Source organism: Theobroma umbraticum, unplaced genomic scaffold (genome assembly GCF_002168275.2).
Source record: "Theobroma umbraticum cultivar Fairchild unplaced genomic scaffold, ASM216827v3 scaffold_130.0, whole genome shotgun sequence".
In the NCBI taxonomy this organism is placed as follows: domain Eukaryota; kingdom Viridiplantae; phylum Streptophyta; class Magnoliopsida; order Malvales; family Malvaceae; genus Theobroma; species Theobroma umbraticum.
Genome location: NW_018397264.1, coordinates 4,221,723 through 4,244,580, shown reverse-complemented (window position 1 = coordinate 4,244,580; position 22,858 = coordinate 4,221,723). Strand labels below are relative to the sequence as shown.

Here is a 22,858-nt window from a genome sequence, read left to right as displayed (position 1 = left end):
TTCTTAATTTGTAGTTGAGAAGCATGTTCCATATATAATCTAGCTCTCAATGATAACTTTGTGCCTGTTTCTGATTGGTTGCTATTGCTAGGCCAGCAAAATTATTGGTCAGGTTCCCCTCTTAAGACCTTGACATCGCTTTCCATTGTGGACAACCGTTTGTATTATGTCCTGCAGAATTAAGACATGAATAAATATGCAAACGTAGACCATTATTGCAACAGACTTAGTTCACCTTTTTGGCATTCCAATCCTTAGCTCATGCATGCTTGGTTGTTGATTCCCTCCGTTCTCCAGAACGACATCCTACTCAAGTGATTGGGATCAGGGCTGAGTCTTAAGAATGAGAGTACGTTGAAAACATTACAGCAACGAATGGTCTTGATGTCTGATTCGTAACCTTGGGAGACTACCCAACCCTCCTTGGTTAACGACCTTTCTGATTAGTTCTGTAAGTTTAACGTCCTCCCAATCAGAAAGGCGAGGAGTTCTTCGCTCTTTGAGGGGTGCTTGAGCTCCTCCGTAGTCCCAAACAACCTCGCTCCGAATAAAATGGCTGCAAACAAGAGACAAATTTCAGACTCCTGTAACGGAAGGAATGTACATGGAAAGTGACTGCATTGGATTGGACTTGGATTGGGGCTGTGGGGAGAATTTTAGTTAGTGGGCCCAAACTCCAAATAAATCGGGCTATGCCAGGGCTTCCTTTGGAGACTCAACAAAATTTCAGGTTGGTTTCAGACTCATCAAATACAGACCCTAAGAATCTCTGGACCAGAGTTAATTCCAAAAAATGGACCACATACAATTTCTTCTATCAATTAATTACTAGTAATAATTTTCAAAATATAAGATCAAACAATTCAGAAGTGAGTCTCTGCCTAAACAGTTCTGAAAGACTGGTGCATTAATTATAGTATTGAATAAAAATGTACTTGATACAGGGATAGACCCTTTCTTGCCATCTGCTTTAATCTTTTTACCACATCCATGGAACAGTAGTTTTCATTCCTCCATACATTAAATACCCTTCAAAACGTCATGATAGTAAATTTAAAAAAATTCTGTAATAAGAATTGAGGTTAAGGCTATATCTCAATTCCATCTACATAAAAAAAGCTTGGCCCCATGTTCTTGCATAGTAGCAGGCCATAGCCGCAATTAGCTGCATAACTTTTTAAACCACTAGGTAGTATGGCATTATTTCAATCAGACATCAATTTATTTTAGCTTATAATGAAAGTTTAGATATGTATATACATATATATATATAATTTTGGGTCCACCATTTGAAGGGCTTGATGGATTTAGATCAACCCCCAGTATAGGCTACCTTCATAATTGCCAAATTCATGGGTATTGTTTGGCAGTGTTTCATTGCATCCTCTCTTTCTTTCTGACCCACAATCAATTTCCCAGCACTGTTTGAGAAAATAATGGGTTCGGCACAAGAATTATAGGGGCATGAGCCCACATGCATGCCAAACCCTTTTATTTATTTACTTTTATTGATACCAAAGAAGAAAGCAATTTCCAGCCCCCGACAGCAAAGACTTATCTCCATCTTAGGTCAAACTCACATGAGCTTTGACATTTGAATAATTTTGCTTTTGTTATTTGTGTTTTGGAGCAAGGCAACTTAGTTTTCGGCCTTATTTATTTCGTACCAAAATTCTCTTCTTTAGTTATAGGTTTCAAAAACATTTCTTGTTGTCTAGCAAACTGTTAAATTTGACATTGCAATTTCACTTTAAACCCTTTTTTCTTTCCTTTGAGAAACCGGCCAAGTTTGTCAATTTCTAAAAGCTTTTCAGAATCTTTGTGATGGGGTTTCTTGATTTAGCTGAATCAATAGTTTATTATAAGCAAAATGAAAGGGCATGATTTCAACAAAAGCTTAAGCAATAATCTAGACCTATTTTAGCCACAATTATTGGCTTTTGCCCAGACATTGCTAGAGATGAGACTATTTGCTTCGACGTTCACCCTTTGTTTTAATTCGTCTTCCTTCCAATCAATCATTGTTTTTTAAAACCCACTTTTTGACATTCATGTAAACCTAAAATGATACATTAACATCACCGTCTACCTAGACCCTCATGCTAACCTTTACATATAAAGAAAGCTCCAACTATTCTTTTCTCTTAAATGCAAATTATAATATGGTTTGGATTTTATTGGAAACCTTGCTAAAATTAAGAAATTGTAATTCGATGTCACAAAAAGTTTGTCTAACTAAAAATATATGGCACAAAACCATGTTGAAAACAAATGAAGTGTTAGTCGATTTCCAATCACAATGAAGATGTAATATGAGTCATTGAAAGCCAAATAAATACACAAGATATTAATATTAGTTATCATCCAATATAATCGTCCTAAGACAAAAATGTTTGACCATCCTCACATTTCCAACCGCAAACTCATGCAAATGATGCTGGACCAAACAAGTGACCCACACCCAACTTCTCTTTCTCAATAATCATACATATTCATAACATATATATATATATAAATTAAATATTTTGAGATTTATTAATATCTAACATTTTTTAGATACATAACAATAAAAAATTAATTCAATTAATAAACTCATTTAACCCAAAATTTAGAGGCCGAAATATATATTAAAATAATAAATATATAAAAGTATATAAATATAAGAAAGGGCGAGAGTGGGGGAGGAGCTGCGGCGAGAGGTGTGTAATAATGAAGCGTGGATGCGTACTGGATTTGTTGTTTGGGGTGGTGGGACCCAATCTGCCCTTTAACCCCAATCCGTACTACCCTTGGAATTTTCCCCTTCAGCCCTAAAAATAAAATGAAAACAAAAACAAGAAGAAAAGATTCCCGCGCTCTTCTCCACAGGCTAACTGACAAATTTCGCCGTTCATTAGCTTCCGTTATCTTTTCCTTCTTCATGTTTTTTCTTTACGATTGTCTTTTCTTTTACTTTTTTGCTTTTTTGTTTTTAACGGTTTTCACCGTTTTACCGTTTCACTTCTATGGCTCGGCTCGGCCTCGCCGGCTAATGTCTCTTCGCACCAGAGTCATATTTGATATTACGGAATCTAGCTAATTTTAAGTAATAAATAAGTTTTAAAATCTACAAAAAATTAACTAATGCTTACGATTTTTGAATTAGAATTAATTCATTTAATAAATTATTTCCACAGCAGTTATTTCCTTTTAATTAGAGAATTAAGGCTTCTAAGTATTGAATATATCTAAAAAATTAACTTAAAAATTTTAGGAATAAACAAAGAGGAGGCAGAGACGACAGAAAATGGAATCCTTTGAAGATTGGGCGTTTGGTGTAACAGAGAAGGAACAGTGGGAATGTACTTTGGTTTCATTAATTAAAGATAATAAAGGATTTTCTCTTTTCTTTTTACCAAAAAAGATAACATGATCTTTGCTAAGATATTTTTACCCTCAAAATATAATCTGTCATGCACTTATGCCAGCCCTGCAATGCCCTGTATTGTACTACAAAAATAATCCCTCCCTGCCTTTTAGCAAACTTATAATTGTTTGAATATATATATATATATAAATAAAATGAAATATATCCTAAATATCATAGGAAGCCTGCACAAAATCTTGACAGGAACCCTTGCGGATCATCAAAATGTACGTTCATCAGACTGTACAAAAATCAAATCCAAAGCGTGCCATGTCCAATTTTCATTCTACTTAGACTGTGTAGAAACAAAAGGTACATTAATCATAGAGAAGAAGAAAAGAAATACAAAAACCAATACAAAAATGAGGGTTTATTAAATTGGTTTGCTTTACAAGATGAAGTCACACTGCAGTTTATTAAATGGGTTTTAACTTAGTATTCAGTGAGAGGAATTTAAGTGTTTGTTTATGTAATGCATATGTACAGGCAAAATGGAAAATTGGAGTGGGAATATGGTTCAAGTTTAGGTTTCAGTAATCAAGTAATTGTCTAATGCAGATAGACCATGAATCCAGGGTGCTGTGTCGGCCCCCTTCTTGCCCTACAAAGTGCCTTTAGTTAGTAGGCAGCAATATCAACGAAAAAGGTTGTCTTTCTAGTGACAGATTGGTGGTAGTGATGAATGATGATGGGTCAAACAGTTTAAGAAGCGTTCTAGTTTTTTCTTTCCCGATGACTATTGTTGCTCTTCAATTAAGTCTCCAACTCCACCTTCAATCGTTTGCTACCGAATCATGATTGTTTAATGAAATAGATAATGCTTCTATCACTCTTGGGTTCCCATCTCATTTTTATCCTTAGATATGGGATTTCCATCTAGTCTTATTAGGTGATTTTGCACCCTAGAAATGAAAACTATCAGATATGTACTGATCAAACCCCTCGAACCGAAAAAACAGAAGAAGAAGCTATGACCTGGTAAGTCTAAAGCTACACCTAGCAGAATAATTTAGCTAGCTATGAGCAAGTAGAGACTAGAGAGTCCTACTTTGAACTCATCAACCCCATTATGCGATGTTGCATGCAACTTAGTATTTAATACAACATCCTTTGTCAGATGGAGCCCCCCCTCGCCATTGTAAACTGTAAACTAGCCTCTGATTCTGAAAGACAAAGTTACTACTGTTCTATTCAATTCAATTTTCATCCCCTACAAAATTCTGTCCTATGAAAAGGACAGAGAATAAACAAGTAGAGAGGAGCCTAGTGCTCCTTGGAAATTTAAGCCAACCGCGATGAGAGAGAGACAGAGAGAAAATTGTCCTAATACATAGGAATTTGGCAACCCAAGACCGAGAGGGAGAGAGAGTGTGCGTGAGCCATTCACCGTTTTCTGCCTCACCATTTAAACCTTGCCACGACCATTGCCTGTGCCCGAAACATGGCTCCCATGTGATTTACTGCTCAAATTTCCTTGGTCCCTGTGCTTTGAACGTAGAATTCCTCACTTTGACTTCTACTAGCATAATTCCACTGGATCAATATTTCTTTATTTAAAGCCTCAGTACTGCATGGTGTAATTTAAAATTGTGCTTAGGCAAGGAATTATTCAAAGCATTTAAATACTTTGCTTGCATTTGCGTATAGGAACTAGGCTGCAAAGAGTCAGTAATTGTGGCTGCACTGAAACAGCTTGCTCGAATTTTGAAGACCAAAATTGTGATGCCCTCTGCCACTCGTAAAAGTATCTTTTCACAGGCATATAATTGGGCCACGTTTTCAGTATCTGCTCGAACCCTCCTCCTTCTCCTTCTGGGGGGCAGGCACTGGCACATGAAGTCACCAGAGACATAGACAGAGATGAAGTATAATTTCCTATTTTTGGTTACAAATTAATTTATGCATTTGTTTCTTTCTTTATTTTGTTTACATGTGAGTGCATTTTGTTTACATGTGAGTGCTGATCACTAGGAAACTTTTCTGAAACATTTGTTGTGATATCTTCCTTCTCCCCCCATCCATCATTTATACAAACAAAATCTATCCTCAATCTTAGCCAGAAATCCGAGCAACATGTTCATCTTTTTCGCTTTCTTAGAACACAATCAAACTTTAAAAGCTCCAATTAAATTCATCCAAAAGCTATCAATCTTGTTCTCAATAGATAATGCACTCAATCACTTTGTCTACTAAATAATTGAGCACTTGCATGATTCAATAAACAAAAAACCTATGTTTTGTTAAATGAAAGTATCATGGAATCGCTTTTGTTTTAATTATAGCTTTCAGGCTCAAAATTTCAACCCTTTGCTCATGAACTATCTTTATCTTTAGGATGCAAAGAGATGTCAACTTCTTATTGTTTCACTTGGGGTACAAAAAAATTGAATAACATTAAACTAACATCTCAAATTTTCTTTTCTTTTTCATTAGCCGAAAAAGATTCAACCTCAACTTTTAAATTATATATTTATATGTACAATTTTATTTTTCCTTCTTAAAGAAAAGATTCATGACCAATTAATTAGTGATAGAAGTGGGTTATGTACTCTTTTTTTTGTTTATGTTATCCAATTAATCACGTGGGAGGGACAAGAGCTTATCGTTTTGGGAATTTTTTTTTAACTTATATGCATTAATAGTATAATATGACAATATAAAAGAAAGATTTTGGACATTAATAAAAGCAGTCTTTCATATTAAATTTGAGCCACCTAAAAATTTGTAATTAAATGGTGCTGGCCACTATATAGCTAGTTGATTCAATCATGTTGAGGACTAGTTTTTTTTTTAATTCTCAAATTCTACCATTTACATACTATAAACATGTCCATCCCCCCACATCGCATAATCTTTATTTATTTCTTGCACCATCTTGGCCCCCTACCTACCCAACCTAGCAAAATCTCTTTACATTAGTTATTGAAAATCATCTTATTTTCATCTATTTTTTTGTTTCTCTATCCACCTATGAAGAGTATCTACTAGCAATCCATTTCTGCAAAAATTTGATGTCTTACTAATAAATAACAATGACTTTATATATATATATAACTAAGTGCAATAATTGATTTCACAATCATAGTCGGGAGGCAAAGTCGTTGAATGTATTGAAATATTTCAACATGATTGACTCTTGAAACTAATAAACTCGTTCAAGTAAGATTGGATTGTTGACTTGTTATCTCAAGTGGAACCTAGAGGGATAAAAAATAAAACTAGAGTACAAAAGATAAGGATAGTCATTTCCTTCTCTAATTATTCTTATGAAGAAACGGATCATGCTTGAATATAAAGGTATCGTTTTAGTCTTCCCTTAATTACTCTCATTGGAAATCTTTTACATAATCAATCTTTCGTTTTCCTTAATGCATTAATCATTTGACCAAATATTTGAATGTAAATTTTCTTTCAATTTAATAAGAAATTTAGCTCATAATTAAGTTAAACTTTATTTCATAATATTTATGTGACAAAAGATGGAGTGGGATCGAAGGATTTGACCTTGACGCCGAGAAGCCACAGGAAAGATAAAAAATATACTCACACGAAGCCCAAGTTGCTTTTATCAAAGTAATTTAACAACTATGCACAAAGCAATTTGCTTTTCTCCATAATGAAATCATGGGAAACTAAACGGAAAGAAAAAGAAACAGTAGTACTTAAGTAAAAATAAGTTCCATTCTTGGTTAAGATAGCTAGTTAGTTGGTCACTTTATCAGAGTAATGATTGTATTCATGGTATCTCTCGATATCCAATGGCACGTGAAGGAACATACAATGCAAATTGCTTAACCTGGAACGTTTAAAAACCAAAAAGGAAAAGTAATGGGGATGAGCAGCTTATAAATCAGCAGCTTTTGCTGATTTTTCTGGGAGATTAATCAACTTTTAAGACAACTCAAAGCAATCATTCTGTAGGCCAAGTCCAATCTGTCCTTCTTTGTTTGAAGATTATAAGGCTGCAATGAATCTGTCCCTGGCTGCCTTAACCTCCTGAAAAGAAATCATCCACAGTTAAATTTCTTGTACGATTTTGATCTCTTACCTTTGTTTTTTATATCAAGATCTGAAGCAAATTATTTAAGGGCTTTTTCTGTCTTGAAAAGTTAAATACTAGAGGATAATTTGAGAATTGAACAGCTTAATGATAACTACCATATCTGAACATTTGATTCTTCAGCTTGCAGTAGTACTTGGAGATTTTTTGGTAAAGGTTTTTTTTATCATTTCAAAAGAAAAAAGACCCCAGAAATTGATTATGATAGATAGGCTGAAGCACCTCTCTTACTGATGGAAGCAAATAATTGAGTAAGTCTGGCAATGTATAGTAAAGGCTAATAATTGAAACAAGTAAGTAAAGCTTGAATTATTTACATAGGAGTAATAAACAGTTTTGATGTACAGATAGCAAAGCAATCAGACTGAGAATGTCAGTTTCTCATTTGAAAGTTTATGATGATAGTATTTGAACATAGTGTAGTAGTAGTCGTAGTAGTGGCAGTAATAAGTAAATAAGAATGATAAATTAGGTGTTGACAAATGGGTTTCATTGAAAAGGTTTAGTCATGTGCAAAAGGGGAGGAATTTTGCAGTCCTCCCTCTGCACTCAAAGCCTTCCATTTTCAAACACCTAACAATTGGGACTGCACCCACTCCTTGTGGATATATACAAGGAATATTGAAGAAAATTGTCAAGTCATTAAAGAAAAAGCTCATAGCAGCCAGCCCCTCAGAGTCAACATCTTCCTATATTTATCAATGGGATTCTGATTTTATTGCACCACGACGTGAAATGTGATCTCATGCTTTCCATTTCTAACAGTTCAGCATTTCTTCAGGATTTTTTAATCCTTTTTTAATAATAATAAAACGTTCTAAATCTAATTCCATGTAAAGTCATATACAAATGTTATCTTAGTCCTGTTTCCTTCCTATTTAAGGGTTGAATTTTTTTTTGTATGATTAATCATTGTTTTATTCGAACTTCTTCCTATTTATTTATTAAATTTACTAAAACAGTTTAAATGGTTTTTCATTATATTCAACTATATGTGTGTATTCACGTGCTGCGATTTAGATCGATAAAATACCTTAGAAAATTATTTGAAGACAACTGAAAGTACATGTAAATTGAAAATTTTCTTGTCGGTGATACAATATAAACAATATTCTTAGGCCAACTTGGGTTTAATTAGCTTAATAGTAACAATAATATTGAGTTTAAATAAAGATTAAATTTGAGTTTTAGTGCTCTTACTTGTACTTGGACAACAAAAGAATCCTTGGTGCTTAAAATCTTAAACACCTGTTGAACTAATATTTAAATAAACACACTAAATATATAAAATGGGTTTATTATTCACAAATGATGAACCGTATTATAATATCATTTTTTTATGGTTTTGGGGAAGGCGTATGATCTTAAACTTTCCATTTTGAGAAAATAGAAGAAACTATAGGGTATATATATATATATATATAAATCTAAGTATTTAAGGTTATTAAATAGGACATAAGATAGACTAAAATGGATCCGTGATTCATGGTATTAACAAGGGCACTAGTTGGGAGAATATCAAATCAACTTCTTTGTCTTTAAAGTTTAAACCTAAAATGTAATGGATAGCACATGTATTTGATGAAATAATTTGTCCATTAATACTATTATCTTATTTGGACAATGTGAACGAATTTCAACTTCTTACGACTCAAGTCTCACTCCACCCAACACATTGCCATACAATTTGCTAACATAGTGACTTCAACTGTTCCCATGGTCAACTTTCTATCTATAAAGTACCCTATCATAAATTCCTAATGTCAATGTGGTGGGATCTTTCATAATTTATAACAAGCATGTTTAGAGTTTTTTTTTTTCAATATTGTGATGGGGCTTATTGGATTGTTTGGAATTATCCTATCCTTTGCTTCTTAAACCTCAAAAAGTTGTCTACTTTTAGTGTCAATGAAATCAAAATTAAAAAAAAAAAATACAACGTATCTTAATGGGGGGGCATAATTGAAACAATTAAAAAGATTTTTCCGAAGTTTCGTAATTGAAATTAGTGGCTCTAAATCCTCCACTTTTCATTTTTCATTTTTGGGTCCATGGGGGACAATGTTTTATGGGAAGGCAAAATGATTATAAAGGACACTCACATGGTGAATTTTGGGTTATTGCTTCTTTGATTTAGTGCTAACATAAACGTAGTGCTTTTTACTATTGCTTGAGTGGAAATATAACTAAAAATTATAATAAGAATGGGAATTTGAATGCATTGAGACCTATGGAAGTGGGTGCATGGTGGAACTCCCACTTTGGTTGTAACTTGGGAAAGTTTTACATTAGTCTTCTCTACTTTGTAAACTCGTCAATTCTTTCAACATAGTCCTAATTAGACTTTCATGCGCAAAACCAATTGCCCTATGTTACCCAGTGGGGGAATAAAACATGCGTGAATGCCTAATGTTAGATAGGGCCAATCACATCAATAGGCAATAACTTTTATTGCATGTAACAAGAAAAATTTTAAAATTATTTTACAAAAAAAAAAAGAATGGAGAATATTCATTCATGCTTTAAAAGGACTCAATTGATAATTATAAATAACTCGCAAGAAGTGAGAACTAATAATCGCTTATTAATGGTAATTAAGGATTGAGAAATATTTATTTTTATTGCAAGGGTAATATGGGAATAAAAGATTGACGGAACATCGAATCAATAAAGGTCAGTGTGAACACGCTCACCGCCGTTTCAATTGATGGAGGACGGAGTTATTTTGATATTTTTTATGGTACGATTTTACACCTATTTGTTTTGCTTTTTCATTTTTTTTTTGGAACTTTTTTACGATTATAATTACTTTAAACACCTTTGTAAATTCGTAATTATCATGCTTAACGGCGTTTGTTGGCACCGTTAGGGGTGATTTAGTAATTGTAAATTGGTGAAATCTTGGACCTTTTTGGGACACAATAGCGGGACCCAATGGGATGGCTTGTTTTAATGAAGAGACCGAACAGAGAAACAAGTGGGGCCCCACTAACGTCTCGACCTTCGAAAATCGCTTGGATCTATTAGCCTACGAGAATTACTATACAGCCCATAAATCTCTTGATTTATTACATTAATTTTTTGGAAGGTTTTCCTTTTGGGTCCAAAAAATTATCTTACATTATTTTTTTAATATAAGACAAAATTCAAGGAGATAAAAAAAAATGATTCAAATCCATGGATCCCAACTCTTACAAAGTGAGATAATTATTAAGTAACTTATAAGTTTCAATAAATATCTTAATTATCTTCTGATTATTTAAAAATGAGAAAGAAATTAATCATTAATTAAAAATGTAACACATTTAACTATAATGAACATGCCAAACTGTATTATACTTTGTGAAATTTTTTAACCTTCGTCGTAATATCAATGTATAGAATATAATAATCTTTAATTTCGTTATCTATTACTATAAAATTGAGGTTGATAGCCGATTTAGTCCAAAACTAAACGCGTTTAATCAGTTGTATGGTTCACTATCAAGCTTGTTTATAGCTGATTTAGTTTAAAAATAAATGCGTTCAATCAATTGTATGGTTCACTTTCAACTACAAGCTTGAATGATTATCATTTATCACATTTCATGGACGTGAACAAGAATGATGGCTACAACTTGAAAAATGCCGACACGTTAATATGTTTGTCTTTGTGAAGTTAAGACGTGGTTGTCACTAAACCCTTGACCTAAATGTTGTAATGGCCTGTCCAAATCCGAAAACAGAAGGCAATGCCAATCCGATTCCAACAGTAGTTTCACTATCAAGGTAAGTCTCTTTTATGTTCACATTATATAGTATTCTATTTCCCTTTGGAGCTCATATTCTAGCAGTTCTTGTTTACTTTATCATATTCCTCCAAATAGAAGCTTAAACCATAAGAGATTTCAAGCATGCTAGGCTTGGTAAATAGGCTACAAAATTAGGTGAACAACTACTTATTATGTCCCTAATTCTAGCTTGTCACTATAGTAACATCAAACGAGTAAATTGCATTATCACTTTTTTATTAGTATTTATATTTTCATCCAAGATTTTTTTTTTTTTAAAAAAATTAAAATATATCATTCAAATTTGGATAAAATATGGATAAAATTTATCATGTGACATTTCGATAGACATACACAGGATAAATTTACTCCAAATGGTAGTAGTACGTAAATGGATGAATAAATTTAAAATAAATTCAAAAAGTTATGAATAAAAAATTTTGAGTTATAGATGAAAATAAAACTTTACAAAAAGTAGTGGACTAATAATGAAATTTATTTTAAATTACATATTCAATTCAATCTTATAATTTAAATTTGTTTACTCTCAAGAGAACTCTTGAACTGTTAAATTTTGAAATGTTAATCACGAAATAGACGAGATAAGCGGCTTACCTCTCCTCGTATATATCGAAATTTTTATAAAAGAAACTTAGTATTTCTTAAACGTCAACCGTATGAAAATCTAGCCAAAGAATGTGATGTTCATGTAGGCATGTGCTTTAGAGTAAATGCAGTTTGACCAATTTCAGTTTCTGTATTTCATCAAAGACAAAATTGACCAAACCATGTAGTTGGTAATGAACTATAAAGAGCTCACGAGATGCTCGAATTCCTAGAGAAATGCACGAGAAGCACGCATACAAGGCACCAAATCATATTCTTCCTTCGATTGATTACTACTATTTGGGTGGTGATACATATATATAAAGTCATAGATGAAGCATGATAAGAAGGTCAAATTAAATTTTAGCAATCAAGATAAAGAGAGAGTGAGTGGTAGTTTACATCAAGTTAGTATAGTAGCCTAGTCACGAGCGTCCTTTAGTGAACCCCCAAAGTCCAATTCTAACCCTACAAAACAAGAACACATCATGTTCCAGAGCTTGTGTGTTTTGGGTATATTAATCGTGACTTAGCCACACTTTTCAAAACAGAAAATGATGGTTATTTGAGAGAATTTAGAATTCTTCAATATAATCTTTTCGGATGAGACTTTATAGTACGGATTCTGAGATCAGAAACCCAGAAGGGGCCAGCTGAGCCCGGCATCTCCTAACCCTCCCCATTGCTGCCCAGATGGTGTTTGCTGCTTTCACTTCTTTTTCTTTTGTGCACTTTTGACTGGTTTTGAGTTTTTGATATGGCAACGTTTCATTGGTAGCTCAATCAAGCAGAGCCAATGGGAAGCCTAAAGGGCCCACCTGAAGGTCCAGTATTTTCCATTTCTTTCCCCTATAGTCAAAATTAGAGGTCCCCAAAAGAAAGCAAAAGTGCAAAAGGACTCAAAAAAAGAAGAAGAGAAACCCCTCTCCCATCTGCTGCTGTCATGTTAGTCATGATTGGCAAGCTTCCTTTTCCCTTCTTTCCTCTACCCTTGACTGCCTTTCTTTTCTCTCTTTTGCTTCCTAATATCACTTTGCCTGAAAAACCCCGGTTTTCCTCCCCGAAATAAGCTCATGGTTTGCACAAAAGCTAAGAGGAACAAAATTTAAGACGACACGAATAATATTTTGCCCACACCACATAGAAGTACTGGTACATGCTCCATTACTAGTAACAGTTAATTCGCCTTGTTGATAAATAAAGAAGAAAGAAAGGAGAAGATACAACTAGTCTTTTCTCTTGGCCAGGACCGTAAATAAAAAACAAAAAACAAGAGTTTGAGTAAAAGCTTGTTGAAGCAAACACATGTAAGACAGCGCAACGTTAGGTTTGTGTGATTTTGCGCCCTACTGCATATGCATCCAAACAAAGGCCACAACGCCCCAAACCCTATGATCGCCCATGTGATTCCTTCCTCAACCCACAGTCAAAGTCCTCCTTCACTCTCCCCTCTATACGTGCCCCCTTGCATGAACGACAATTGGTCGCAACAACTTCTCATTAGCAGTAAGATGGAGGACACTGAACAGATGTCATAAGAAAATTATCTTTTAAGTACACAACAGGTTCTTGTATGAATTCAATCTAATGGGTGATGGAATTGGCGTGGTAGGACCGTGGCGGAGGATGCTACCTCTGTGCACGTCCTACGTAAGGAAAAGAGGGGTAAGATCCAAGCGGAGTAGTAGGTTCTACCCTTACCATTGTAGCCAAACGGAGTCAGCAAATTTGGATCTCGAGCAACCCCACATTAAATGTTCTCAGAGGGACACAGCACCCGTGCAGCCGTAGCCCTGAAAATTGCTAAAGTTGGCGTAAGCATATTGCATAAAGATGGTTGTCTGAACGAGAAAAAATCTTGCTAGCTCCAAAAACACCCAACTCCAATACTTTATATGTACAGACTGTATAGATAGATCATAAACTACCCTTACAAAATCTTTCTCAAATCCCCAAGCTGAAGCTATAAATCTTTTTGGTTTGAGACAAATAAGTAATTACAACCTTTTGCATTAGGATATACATGCTTGTAACACCAAGATAGATTACCAATAAGCTCATAAATGTTGAGTTACAGTCCAATGTTGTGGAGCCTAGGGATGGGGGAGGGGGGTGGGGTTCTAAGGTTAAGCAGGGGAAAACAGGGGAAGTACTTGAAGAGTAGAGAGGCCCGAAAAAAGTGGTTTGGCCCCCACAAACATCAATCACTGTCCTTGATTAGACAGATGGATGGGGTTTTGATGAGCGATTCGTGATGACTCTCCCTCTCTTCCTCCTCCCCTCCTCTCCTTCCCCCTCCAATTCTCATCATGCTCATCACGTGACATATCCAACTCATGATCGTTTCTGATTTGGGGAGTTGGAACCCATCTCTATTTTTTCTTTTTGAAAGAAAATATTGGAGTTAAAACAATTTTCTTTTTGTGATGATGCTGTTTCTGTAATGATAAGACTATACGCTTACCAGAATTCGTGTCAAGTGTCAACGCCGTTAGATTTTTCTCAAGTAAAAAGTTGTTAGGTTGTCCTTGTCAACACGTTCTGAGTTCTGTTTCCCTTTGGAGGCAGAGGTAACTTTGGCATTCTCTCTTTGTCATTTTTCCTTCTCTGTGAGTGGAGTATTCACCAAAAGGTACTTGGAGCTGCAAGCCAATAACAATACACTACACTCCTCCATGTTTTCCGATTAATAATTGAACAATGCTTCCGTGTCCTTTCATTCTCACAATGGGGGAAGAAAGGACCATATTAATCACACAAATACCATATACCCGAATGGACATTGGAAGCACTTGCAATGAATACAAAAGCTAAAACCCAAAATTTTATCCACACCAACGACAAAATGTTTTTTCTTGTCATGACAAAATGTTTCATTCTAAGGTTATAGTATACCCCATTTGAATGCCTTCGCTTACCCTTTTGATGGCTCAATAATTAACATTTCGAGGACTGTAGAAATTAGGAGTGGTTACCTAAGTTTGAAATGAACTTTAATAAAAATATATTGGGTGTTGGGAGGTAGTGGCAAACTCCTCGATAAAACATGGAGTAGAGGAAAGGCTGGGGTCCAGTTTTCCGAAAACACCCAACTCATGGTTGTGAGCCCCACACCATCACAAGACCTCATGATTTCACTTCACAAACAAAGGAGAAATGCATACGATGACGATAAAACGAAGGCAAGAGCACATGAGGATTGCTGAAATTGGGATATAATAAATTAAATTTTTTAAGGAAGAAAAAAGGGAAAAGAAAAAGGAAACATTTGGGAGAGAAATGGGCAGGGAGAGATGGGCATTTTTGGTTAACCAGCCATTCTCATCCTCTTTTCTTATCTTATTTGTTTTGCAACATATAAACACATATAAACATTCTCATAAAAAAGTGAAAGCCCACCACTAAACTCCCACTTACATCTCATCATCCTCTCTCCCTAAAAGACTTTTTTTAATATAATATTATCTATAAATACTCCCTATGATAATTAAACCCTAATTCCACTTGGGAAAAAAAAAAAGAGAATTGAAAAGGATTAAGAAAAAAAAAGGAGTTGGGGAAAATTAAACTAAAATAAAAACCCATTTCCATGTATATTATGGCATCAAACTTCTACTTCTTCAACTATAACTGAACTGAACTGAACCACCAGCTGCCACCACCACCGCAAACTTGATCAAACTTTATAACCCAAATTACCAAACTTTTCACATCACATTGCAACTTGAGGTGTTCTCATCACTAAAGAAGTGGGTATAAGGGTCGGGTTGGGGAGGCGGGTAAGGGTATGGGTATGGGGGCATGTAATTGACCGCTGGGGGTGGCCTAGCATACATCATGGGCTGAAACCTCTCATTTCCTCCATTGCTGCTGCTGCACGTTGGTTCATCATAGCCGCCAAATACTGTTGTTGATGGTACGGGTTCCCGGCATTACATCCGGACCAGCCCCATGGAAGTACCCGCCACCGCCACCGCCACCGCCACCGTTCATGGCAGCTGCCGGTAATCCTTGGACTGCTGGCATGTTACCCATTTGGCCCATTTGGCTCATAGGTAAATTGCCATTTGGCCCATAGCCATGTTCATGTTAGCCATCTGACCGACATTGCCATTGGGGCCACCCATGCTAGGGAATCCATCATTTATACCATTTGGAGCACCATTATTACCCTTTTTGCCCCCATTACCACCATTATTACCACCATTCTTGTTTGCCCCACCACCAATTGTTACCATTTTTTACCTCCGGAGGAAAACCACCACCATTTTTACCACCGTTCTTACCACCACCACCTTGATTTTGATCCCCCCCATTATTTCCTACACCGCACCCACCACCACACCTTTTTTACCTCCGTTTCCATTTTTACCCTCATTGTTACAGCCAGCAAGAACCTGAACAGGCACAGCATTGCCACCGCCACCGCCACCGCCACCGCCATTACCTCCTTTCTTACCATTGCCTCCAGCATTTGCAACACCATTTTGGCCACCCTTTAGGGCATTCATGAGCTGAGGATGATTACCATTCACCATCATGTTGGGCATTCCTTTAGGCCCATTTCCCATCACGGACTTCATCTTGTTAAGAGGATGATGAGGGTCATCATATTCATCATCATATTCATCATCATCAAGATCATAATCATCATCCAAGTCATCATAATCATCATCACTGAAGTCATCCTCTTCAGCAAACTTTACAGCCTTTTGGTTGTTTTGGTTGAAAGGAGGCATCTTCATGTCTTTCAATTGAGGTAGCTTCAGATCTTGAAACCCTTTCATTTGTTGAAGTTGCTGAAGCTGAAGCTGTTGAAGTTGCTGCAGCTGTTGAGGGTTTGGCTGGCCTCCTTTGGGTTGGTTATTGTTGTTGTTGTTACCACCTTTTTGGCCTCCTTTGTTGTTTCCACCTTTGCCACTATCAAGCTGCATGTTCTTCATCTGGCTGGCAAGGTCGTTTTGGTTCTTATTAGCTTTTTGAGCTCCCCAAAGCTCTGCATGTTTCCCTGATTTTGAAAGCTTCTTGATGAGAACAGCTGGGTCTACATTTCCTGAGACTGTTACCTTACCTTGCTCAGAATCTATGCTGGTTTTGTAAACCCCTGCCAAAATGAAAAACCAACATACCAACCCAAGAGCTCAAAATGGAGAAGTACATATAAAACATTGAACTTGCAAGTCTAAAAAACAAACAACAAATGAACAGTTTTGTGGAATCTATATTTCTCAACAAGGTGCAAAATGTAAGAAAAAAAAAAGACCAAATTTTAAGAAGAAATACCATCAATTTTTTGCAAGATTTTCTTCACTTTCTGCTTGCACCCATCACAGTGTATGTTAACTTTGAGAACACAAGTCTGCAAAGAAGAAAACAGCAGCAAAGAAGATTGAGTTGAAATGAAGTAAAGACACAAACTTGAACAAACAAAAAAGAGAGTGAGAGAGAAAGAGAGTGAATACCTGGATCTTCATAAACTCTTCTTTACTCATTTTTCTCTTATGCTCAAAAACAACAAACAGAAGAGTACAATAGTGGTAACAGAAAGAAAAAAGGAGTTGGTAATAGATCTGAAGAAAAAACAGAAGAAAATGAATTTACAATAAATCCCCACAAAAGGGTTAAACTTTGTTCTTTCTTTTGGGTCCTTTCTAACACAAAAAAAATGAGAGCAAGAACAAATGGGGCTGGTCTCAGTTTTTCTCTCTCTTTCTGAACAGAAGGAAAAACTTTTGTGAGACTCAACAACAAAAGCTCAGTCTTGGAGAAAGAGAGAGATAGAGAGAGATATCCACAGGCGGTGGGTGCACATTAAACTTCTCTGGTAACTCTGCTTCCTCTATTTCAGGGCAGAGAGAGAGAAAGAGAAAAGCTGTTGAAGCGAAGAGAGAGAGAGAGAAAGAGAGGGGGTGCAAAGAGACTGGCGCAGAGAGTGAGTGCTGGCGAGGCTCACTCTATCTTTTGGACCTTTATTTATTGGTATATTAGCTGGTTAAATGTTTCTTTTTTTATTTTTTTCAACATTTCAATATCAGTAGTAGTATACCAGTTCTGTGTGAAACTTCTATATAAATTTATGGCGTTTTAACTCTATTACAGCATTTAGCCATAGTTAGCCAATTGGGGTTTTGGCTTGGCTTGAAAGGCCAGAGTTTTCTTTTTCTTTATTTTTTTTTTTCTAGTTTGTTTGATTCTTATTAGTCTTGGCTTTGGCTTCTCTGAAAATCTTTTCACCTTTTTGTATTTTCGACCAAGGGGGGTTTGGGTTTTGGTGTGGTTAATAATAAATGGTGATATTCTCATATTTGTTTTTTAATCTTTGATAATTATTATCAGCAAATGTGAATGAACTCTTGTCAGATTTCCTCTCCCCAATTTGGTGTGGTGCAATAAATAATGCCATTAAATGGGCCATGGGGTTTGGCATTCTGAAATTGTTATTATTGTTTTTAATTTTATGTACACTGCTTCTGGTACATTACCACATTTGCCCATCAACCTTCAATTACCCTTATACCCCCTCTAGGTATTGGGCTAAGCTAAACCACTTGCCCAACCCACCCCGCTGATAATGTCCCCTTGGACCCTTTGCAACCCAAATTCAGCCTTACACTCTTTAACTTGTTCCCTTGTCTTATATATATTTTAATATTAGACAATTTTTTTTTCTTATAAAAGATGACTGCTTGGTTTGGTGAAGGAAAATGGATTTCATTGCCTTAATGGCTGTCTATTCTGAATTTGTAAGAATCTTGTTTCATTGAAATTTCCCATTGTTTGTCAATTAATTTGGGTTTTTTTATGAAAAATAAATGAACAATCAGTCCAATTCATTTATTTTGCTTTTGGGGTTCATGTTATTTCCATACTATAAAGTTGGATTAACCTTACAAATTAAATGAATGATGGATCTAGCTAATTATGAGCTTCCAGATTCAGCTATTGAGTCATACAAATTCTTCACTTTTTTTCTTTTGCAAATTGACTTGAATTAATAGTCACACAGAAAAATTGACTCCTGACCTGCATTTTTGTTTAAATCAAGTTATACTCCCCTATCCTTAATAATTGGCTTCTGGTGCTCATTTATTTCGTCCATAGAAGATAGATTGAATCATTGAAACTTTTCCCTTTTTTTCCCCCTTTTCCACTAAACTTTAGGAACAATTAAGATATGTCCTCACATTCAAGACAATGAATGTACAATTAGTTGAGTCCCACAAATTATGTCTGAATGTGTTTTGAATTGCTTATTAATTCCTGACATGGTGTAAAATTACTCACCATGTTTTTCAGAAACCCTAACAATGAATGTAAGCTACAAGAAGGGAACAAAAAACTTGGAGTGGTCACTAAATGCCATGAATGACATGTATCCTTTTGCACCCAAGAAAATTGGAGATGTAGGACAAAGAGATGAAAAATATCATCCTCCACTTATATTTTGAAGTGATGGGTAGATGGATAAATTGAAGAAGTATTTGTTTTAATCAATGGTTTTGCTAGAAATGCAAATAAAGTGTTTCAACTGATCAATTTATGTTAGATCAAACAGTTGGTAAAAGAGTAGTTGACCATTAATCTTTGGCAGTAAATGCATGAGCTGAAATCTAATTGTAGAAAAATCCCTTGAAATCTCTATTCAAAGACTATGGTTTCTATTGGAAAAAGTATTTCTTGACTTGGCATAATCATATATGGTGTATAAGGCTTTATGGATTAGCCTGGATTACACAAGATGGTCATCTTTCTCCTTTATTCTTCCCAATTTTGATGAAGGTGGGATCTAGTCCAAAAATCTTTACATTAACCACTAAAATACTAGTATACCACCTAAGTTAGTTGACAATACTATTGCTTTTACCTTTTTCTTTTTAAAAAGGTAGGAGTCAGGAGATGAAGCCTCCCTCCTTTTCCTTGTTGGAAGGTCTTGGCATAAGAAGGAATTCAAACTCATGATCACATGCCTGGTTTTATGAGCAAAAACATCAGAGTGCCAAAAAAAAAAGATATGCGAACTTTACCCAAAGGGGCATTGTAGAGTAGACAGTTCAGTTTAATTAGGCATCAGTCCTTACATGGCAGAAATAAAGAATTCAGGTTTGAAAGCCTTGAGGATGGTTGAGTTGACAGAGGAGCAAAGCTCGTATTCTCCAATCCATGAAGCTTTTTTTGTTTTTTTTTCCTCTGTGGTCTTCTCTGTTTGCCAAATCAATGCCTTGAGTTAAATTATACAGTTCATGTTGCAGTCTATAGTTGCTATCAAGAAATAGCAATTTTCTTTGGAAAGGGTAAAAGTTGCCTATCATGGCCAATGGTTGGTACAATGAGAGAGCATTATTCATTTTATCAGGGTAAAGATTGATATATATGGAGAAGACTCCAGCCTTCCATAGCTTACATAAGATACATGTTCCGCGTTCTGGCGTTTCCTTTCTATGCAATGCCGTGTGCTCTGGAAAAACCCTCCTCTTCCTACGCATGCAACTTCTCTCTCCTGCTATTTATCTCTCAAATTGAAGCATATACGAAGTTTTAATCCGTAAAAATTAAAATAAAGATAAAAACAATCGAGAATATAAAGTATTGATATCGGACACCTACTTTGTCTGACAACCTGTTCTCGAATTCATGTAACGTAGGGGAAGTCGAGGTATATATTCGGGATTTAGTTAGTGAAGGATGTTTTTCCTCAGCAGAAATAAAAAGGAAAAGAAAGGGTTGTTAGCTTGTAGTTATGGACTTGAGAAAAGGAGGTGGGCAAAGGGTGTGGAGTGAGGTTGTGTTAAGTGCTAAAGCTTGGGGAGGTTTAGTCATGCCTTACTTTAGCAGCAATTAGGTAAAGAAAGCTACACGGAAACTAGGCCTATGATGCAAAAGATAAAAATCACGCTTGTAGGGCTATTTTTCTGTCTCTAAGTTTGAACCCTTCTTTTTTACGCAAATTATTGATGTTTTTATCAAAAGCCTAAACCGTGATGAAACCCCTCGTGCTTTTATGTCTCTCTGTTTTTTCTTTTTCTTCCCCTTTGAACAATGTCACTCTACTTGTAAAAGGGCAGTTGAATCCTGACAAAACACCTAATGTGAAATGGATTGCCACCCTCATTTACAACTATGAGACCATTTTCTTTACGCTCAAAATTTTAGCTTTGATGTCATTCTTTGCTTGTACCATTGTGAAAAAACCGATAGCAAAGCATAATGATTTTGTCTGTCAAATGGTTACAAGGAAGGAATTCGAGCAACCCTATCAAGGGGGAATAGGCAAGGAATCCAGCTTAGGATATCAAGAAGTTCCCCTCCCCAAGTCAAATTTCTACAGGCTGGAAATTAATTAAGCATTGAACAGTATTAGCATGGGGTTTTGTTCTCTGAATCACAATTATATTTAGAGGAAGTGCCTACCAGTTTTGAACTTTGACGTTACATGGCTTGTCTGTGGTTCTTAAAGGGAGTGCTTCGAGCAACCTAGCTAGGCCATTTCCCATTTATAACCAGGGGCATCACATGAGCACCACATGGTTAGCAGATGGTGATTGATGAAGGCGGAAATTGCAGATAGGGAGAGGGGGCCAATTAGTATGATCTCCAGCTGCTTTCACACATGGTCCAATACAGATCTTCCCTTGTTCTAGCTCTAGATTTTTGGGTTGAGCTTGGAAACATAATAATGGGAGATGGAGATGTCTAGTAAAGTGTTCTGACTACTAAGGAAAACCTCCATTCACTGCTTGCACAGTTGTACTTTAAAAAGGAGGTGTAACTTTTGTTCGAAAATCCAAAGAAAAAAAAAAGGAAATTTCACTGCTATAAAAATACCAAAAGCTTCAAGGACTTTTCACCGATGTCGATTGTCATTTTGCAAAAACCCTGAGACGTTTTTCATAGTTATGGCTTTCTTGTAGCTTTCGAAGAGGTTAATTCAAGTGGACCAAACCCTGTGGGAAAAATCACAGAGAACCCCTGCAGGCGATTAAAAAGAGAGTTACAGGGTTATGGGCAATTTCCATGTATATCACACCATTCGGTGACATTCCCCACTTTAAGCAATCTTTTTCTGATGCAAATTCTTTCTTTTCACCATTGCCCCCCACAAGCTATTATGACAGTAATATTTACCGGCACAGGTGATGTCCCCATTTGCTTAATTACATTTTATTCAAGCTTTCACTCAAATTACATCAATACTTCTCAGAGAGAGAATGAAATTTTCCACAGGATTCAAATTTGGTGACTTTGTCAGTGTTACATGAATTGAATTAATGAATCGATGAGTGTGTGATCAACTGGCAGCCAAAGTGGGTTTGAGAAATACAGAATCTACCCACAGATAATTTTGCCTCAAGCTGGAAGAAAAGGTGATGCAGCTATCAACAGGCTGAGACCCTGCAGGCATTAAATAAAGGGTCCAGCGTGTTGGGCCTGATGAGGTTGGGAACCATGAGATTCAAACTTACGATTGCCCTACCCCAACAAGTGGTGGAATGACAGTGATCAAGTTCAAGGCCATTTTATTTTAAAAATATTTACGTATATTTTTTATTTTCTTAATCAATATTGCATTTCTTTTATTAGTTCAAGAGTTTTAACAATGTCTTATTTAATTTTAAATGTAAGGCTACTTTTAGTAATTGCGAATCTGAATGGGGATGTAAAGGATATCTTGTAGCCCAAAAAGAGCTTTGAGTAACATGCAAAACATGATTAGCACAGCTCTGAGATCCATAAGTTCACAGTTTGAACACCCCAACCAAGCTTTGGAGAATCTTTGCTTTGTTCGCCATGATTCCAACTTAGATGGCAGATTCTCAGCTTTCCTTTTTGAATGTTAAGCCCACCAGGCCTAGAATGTTCATCCCAGGCATTAGCCCTACACCTATTCTTGTCTTTTGAGTTTTTTCCTCTGCTAACAGAAGACTTGCCTAATACATATAATAAATTAACTTCAGACAAGTAGGAGTAGGGTCAAACAACATACAGACTCAAAATTCTAAAGGGGCCAAGAACAAAGAA

General features: G+C 35.8%; 1 protein-coding gene across 1 annotated transcript; it reads right to left on the bottom strand.

The window, feature by feature from the left end:
- Positions 1-15,109: 15,109 nt before the first annotated feature.
- On the bottom strand, positions 15,110-17,834 carry LOC110421039 (heavy metal-associated isoprenylated plant protein 32-like). Its single transcript, XM_021434483.2, is given in 8 exon segments — positions 15,110-15,708; positions 15,711-15,769; positions 15,772-15,909; positions 15,912-16,069; positions 16,071-16,183; positions 16,186-16,946; positions 17,126-17,201; positions 17,305-17,834. Coding segments are annotated over 8 exon segments (1,494 nt in total). The 5' UTR covers positions 17,335-17,834; the 3' UTR covers positions 15,110-15,549.
- Positions 17,835-22,858: the final 5,024 nt, after the last annotated feature.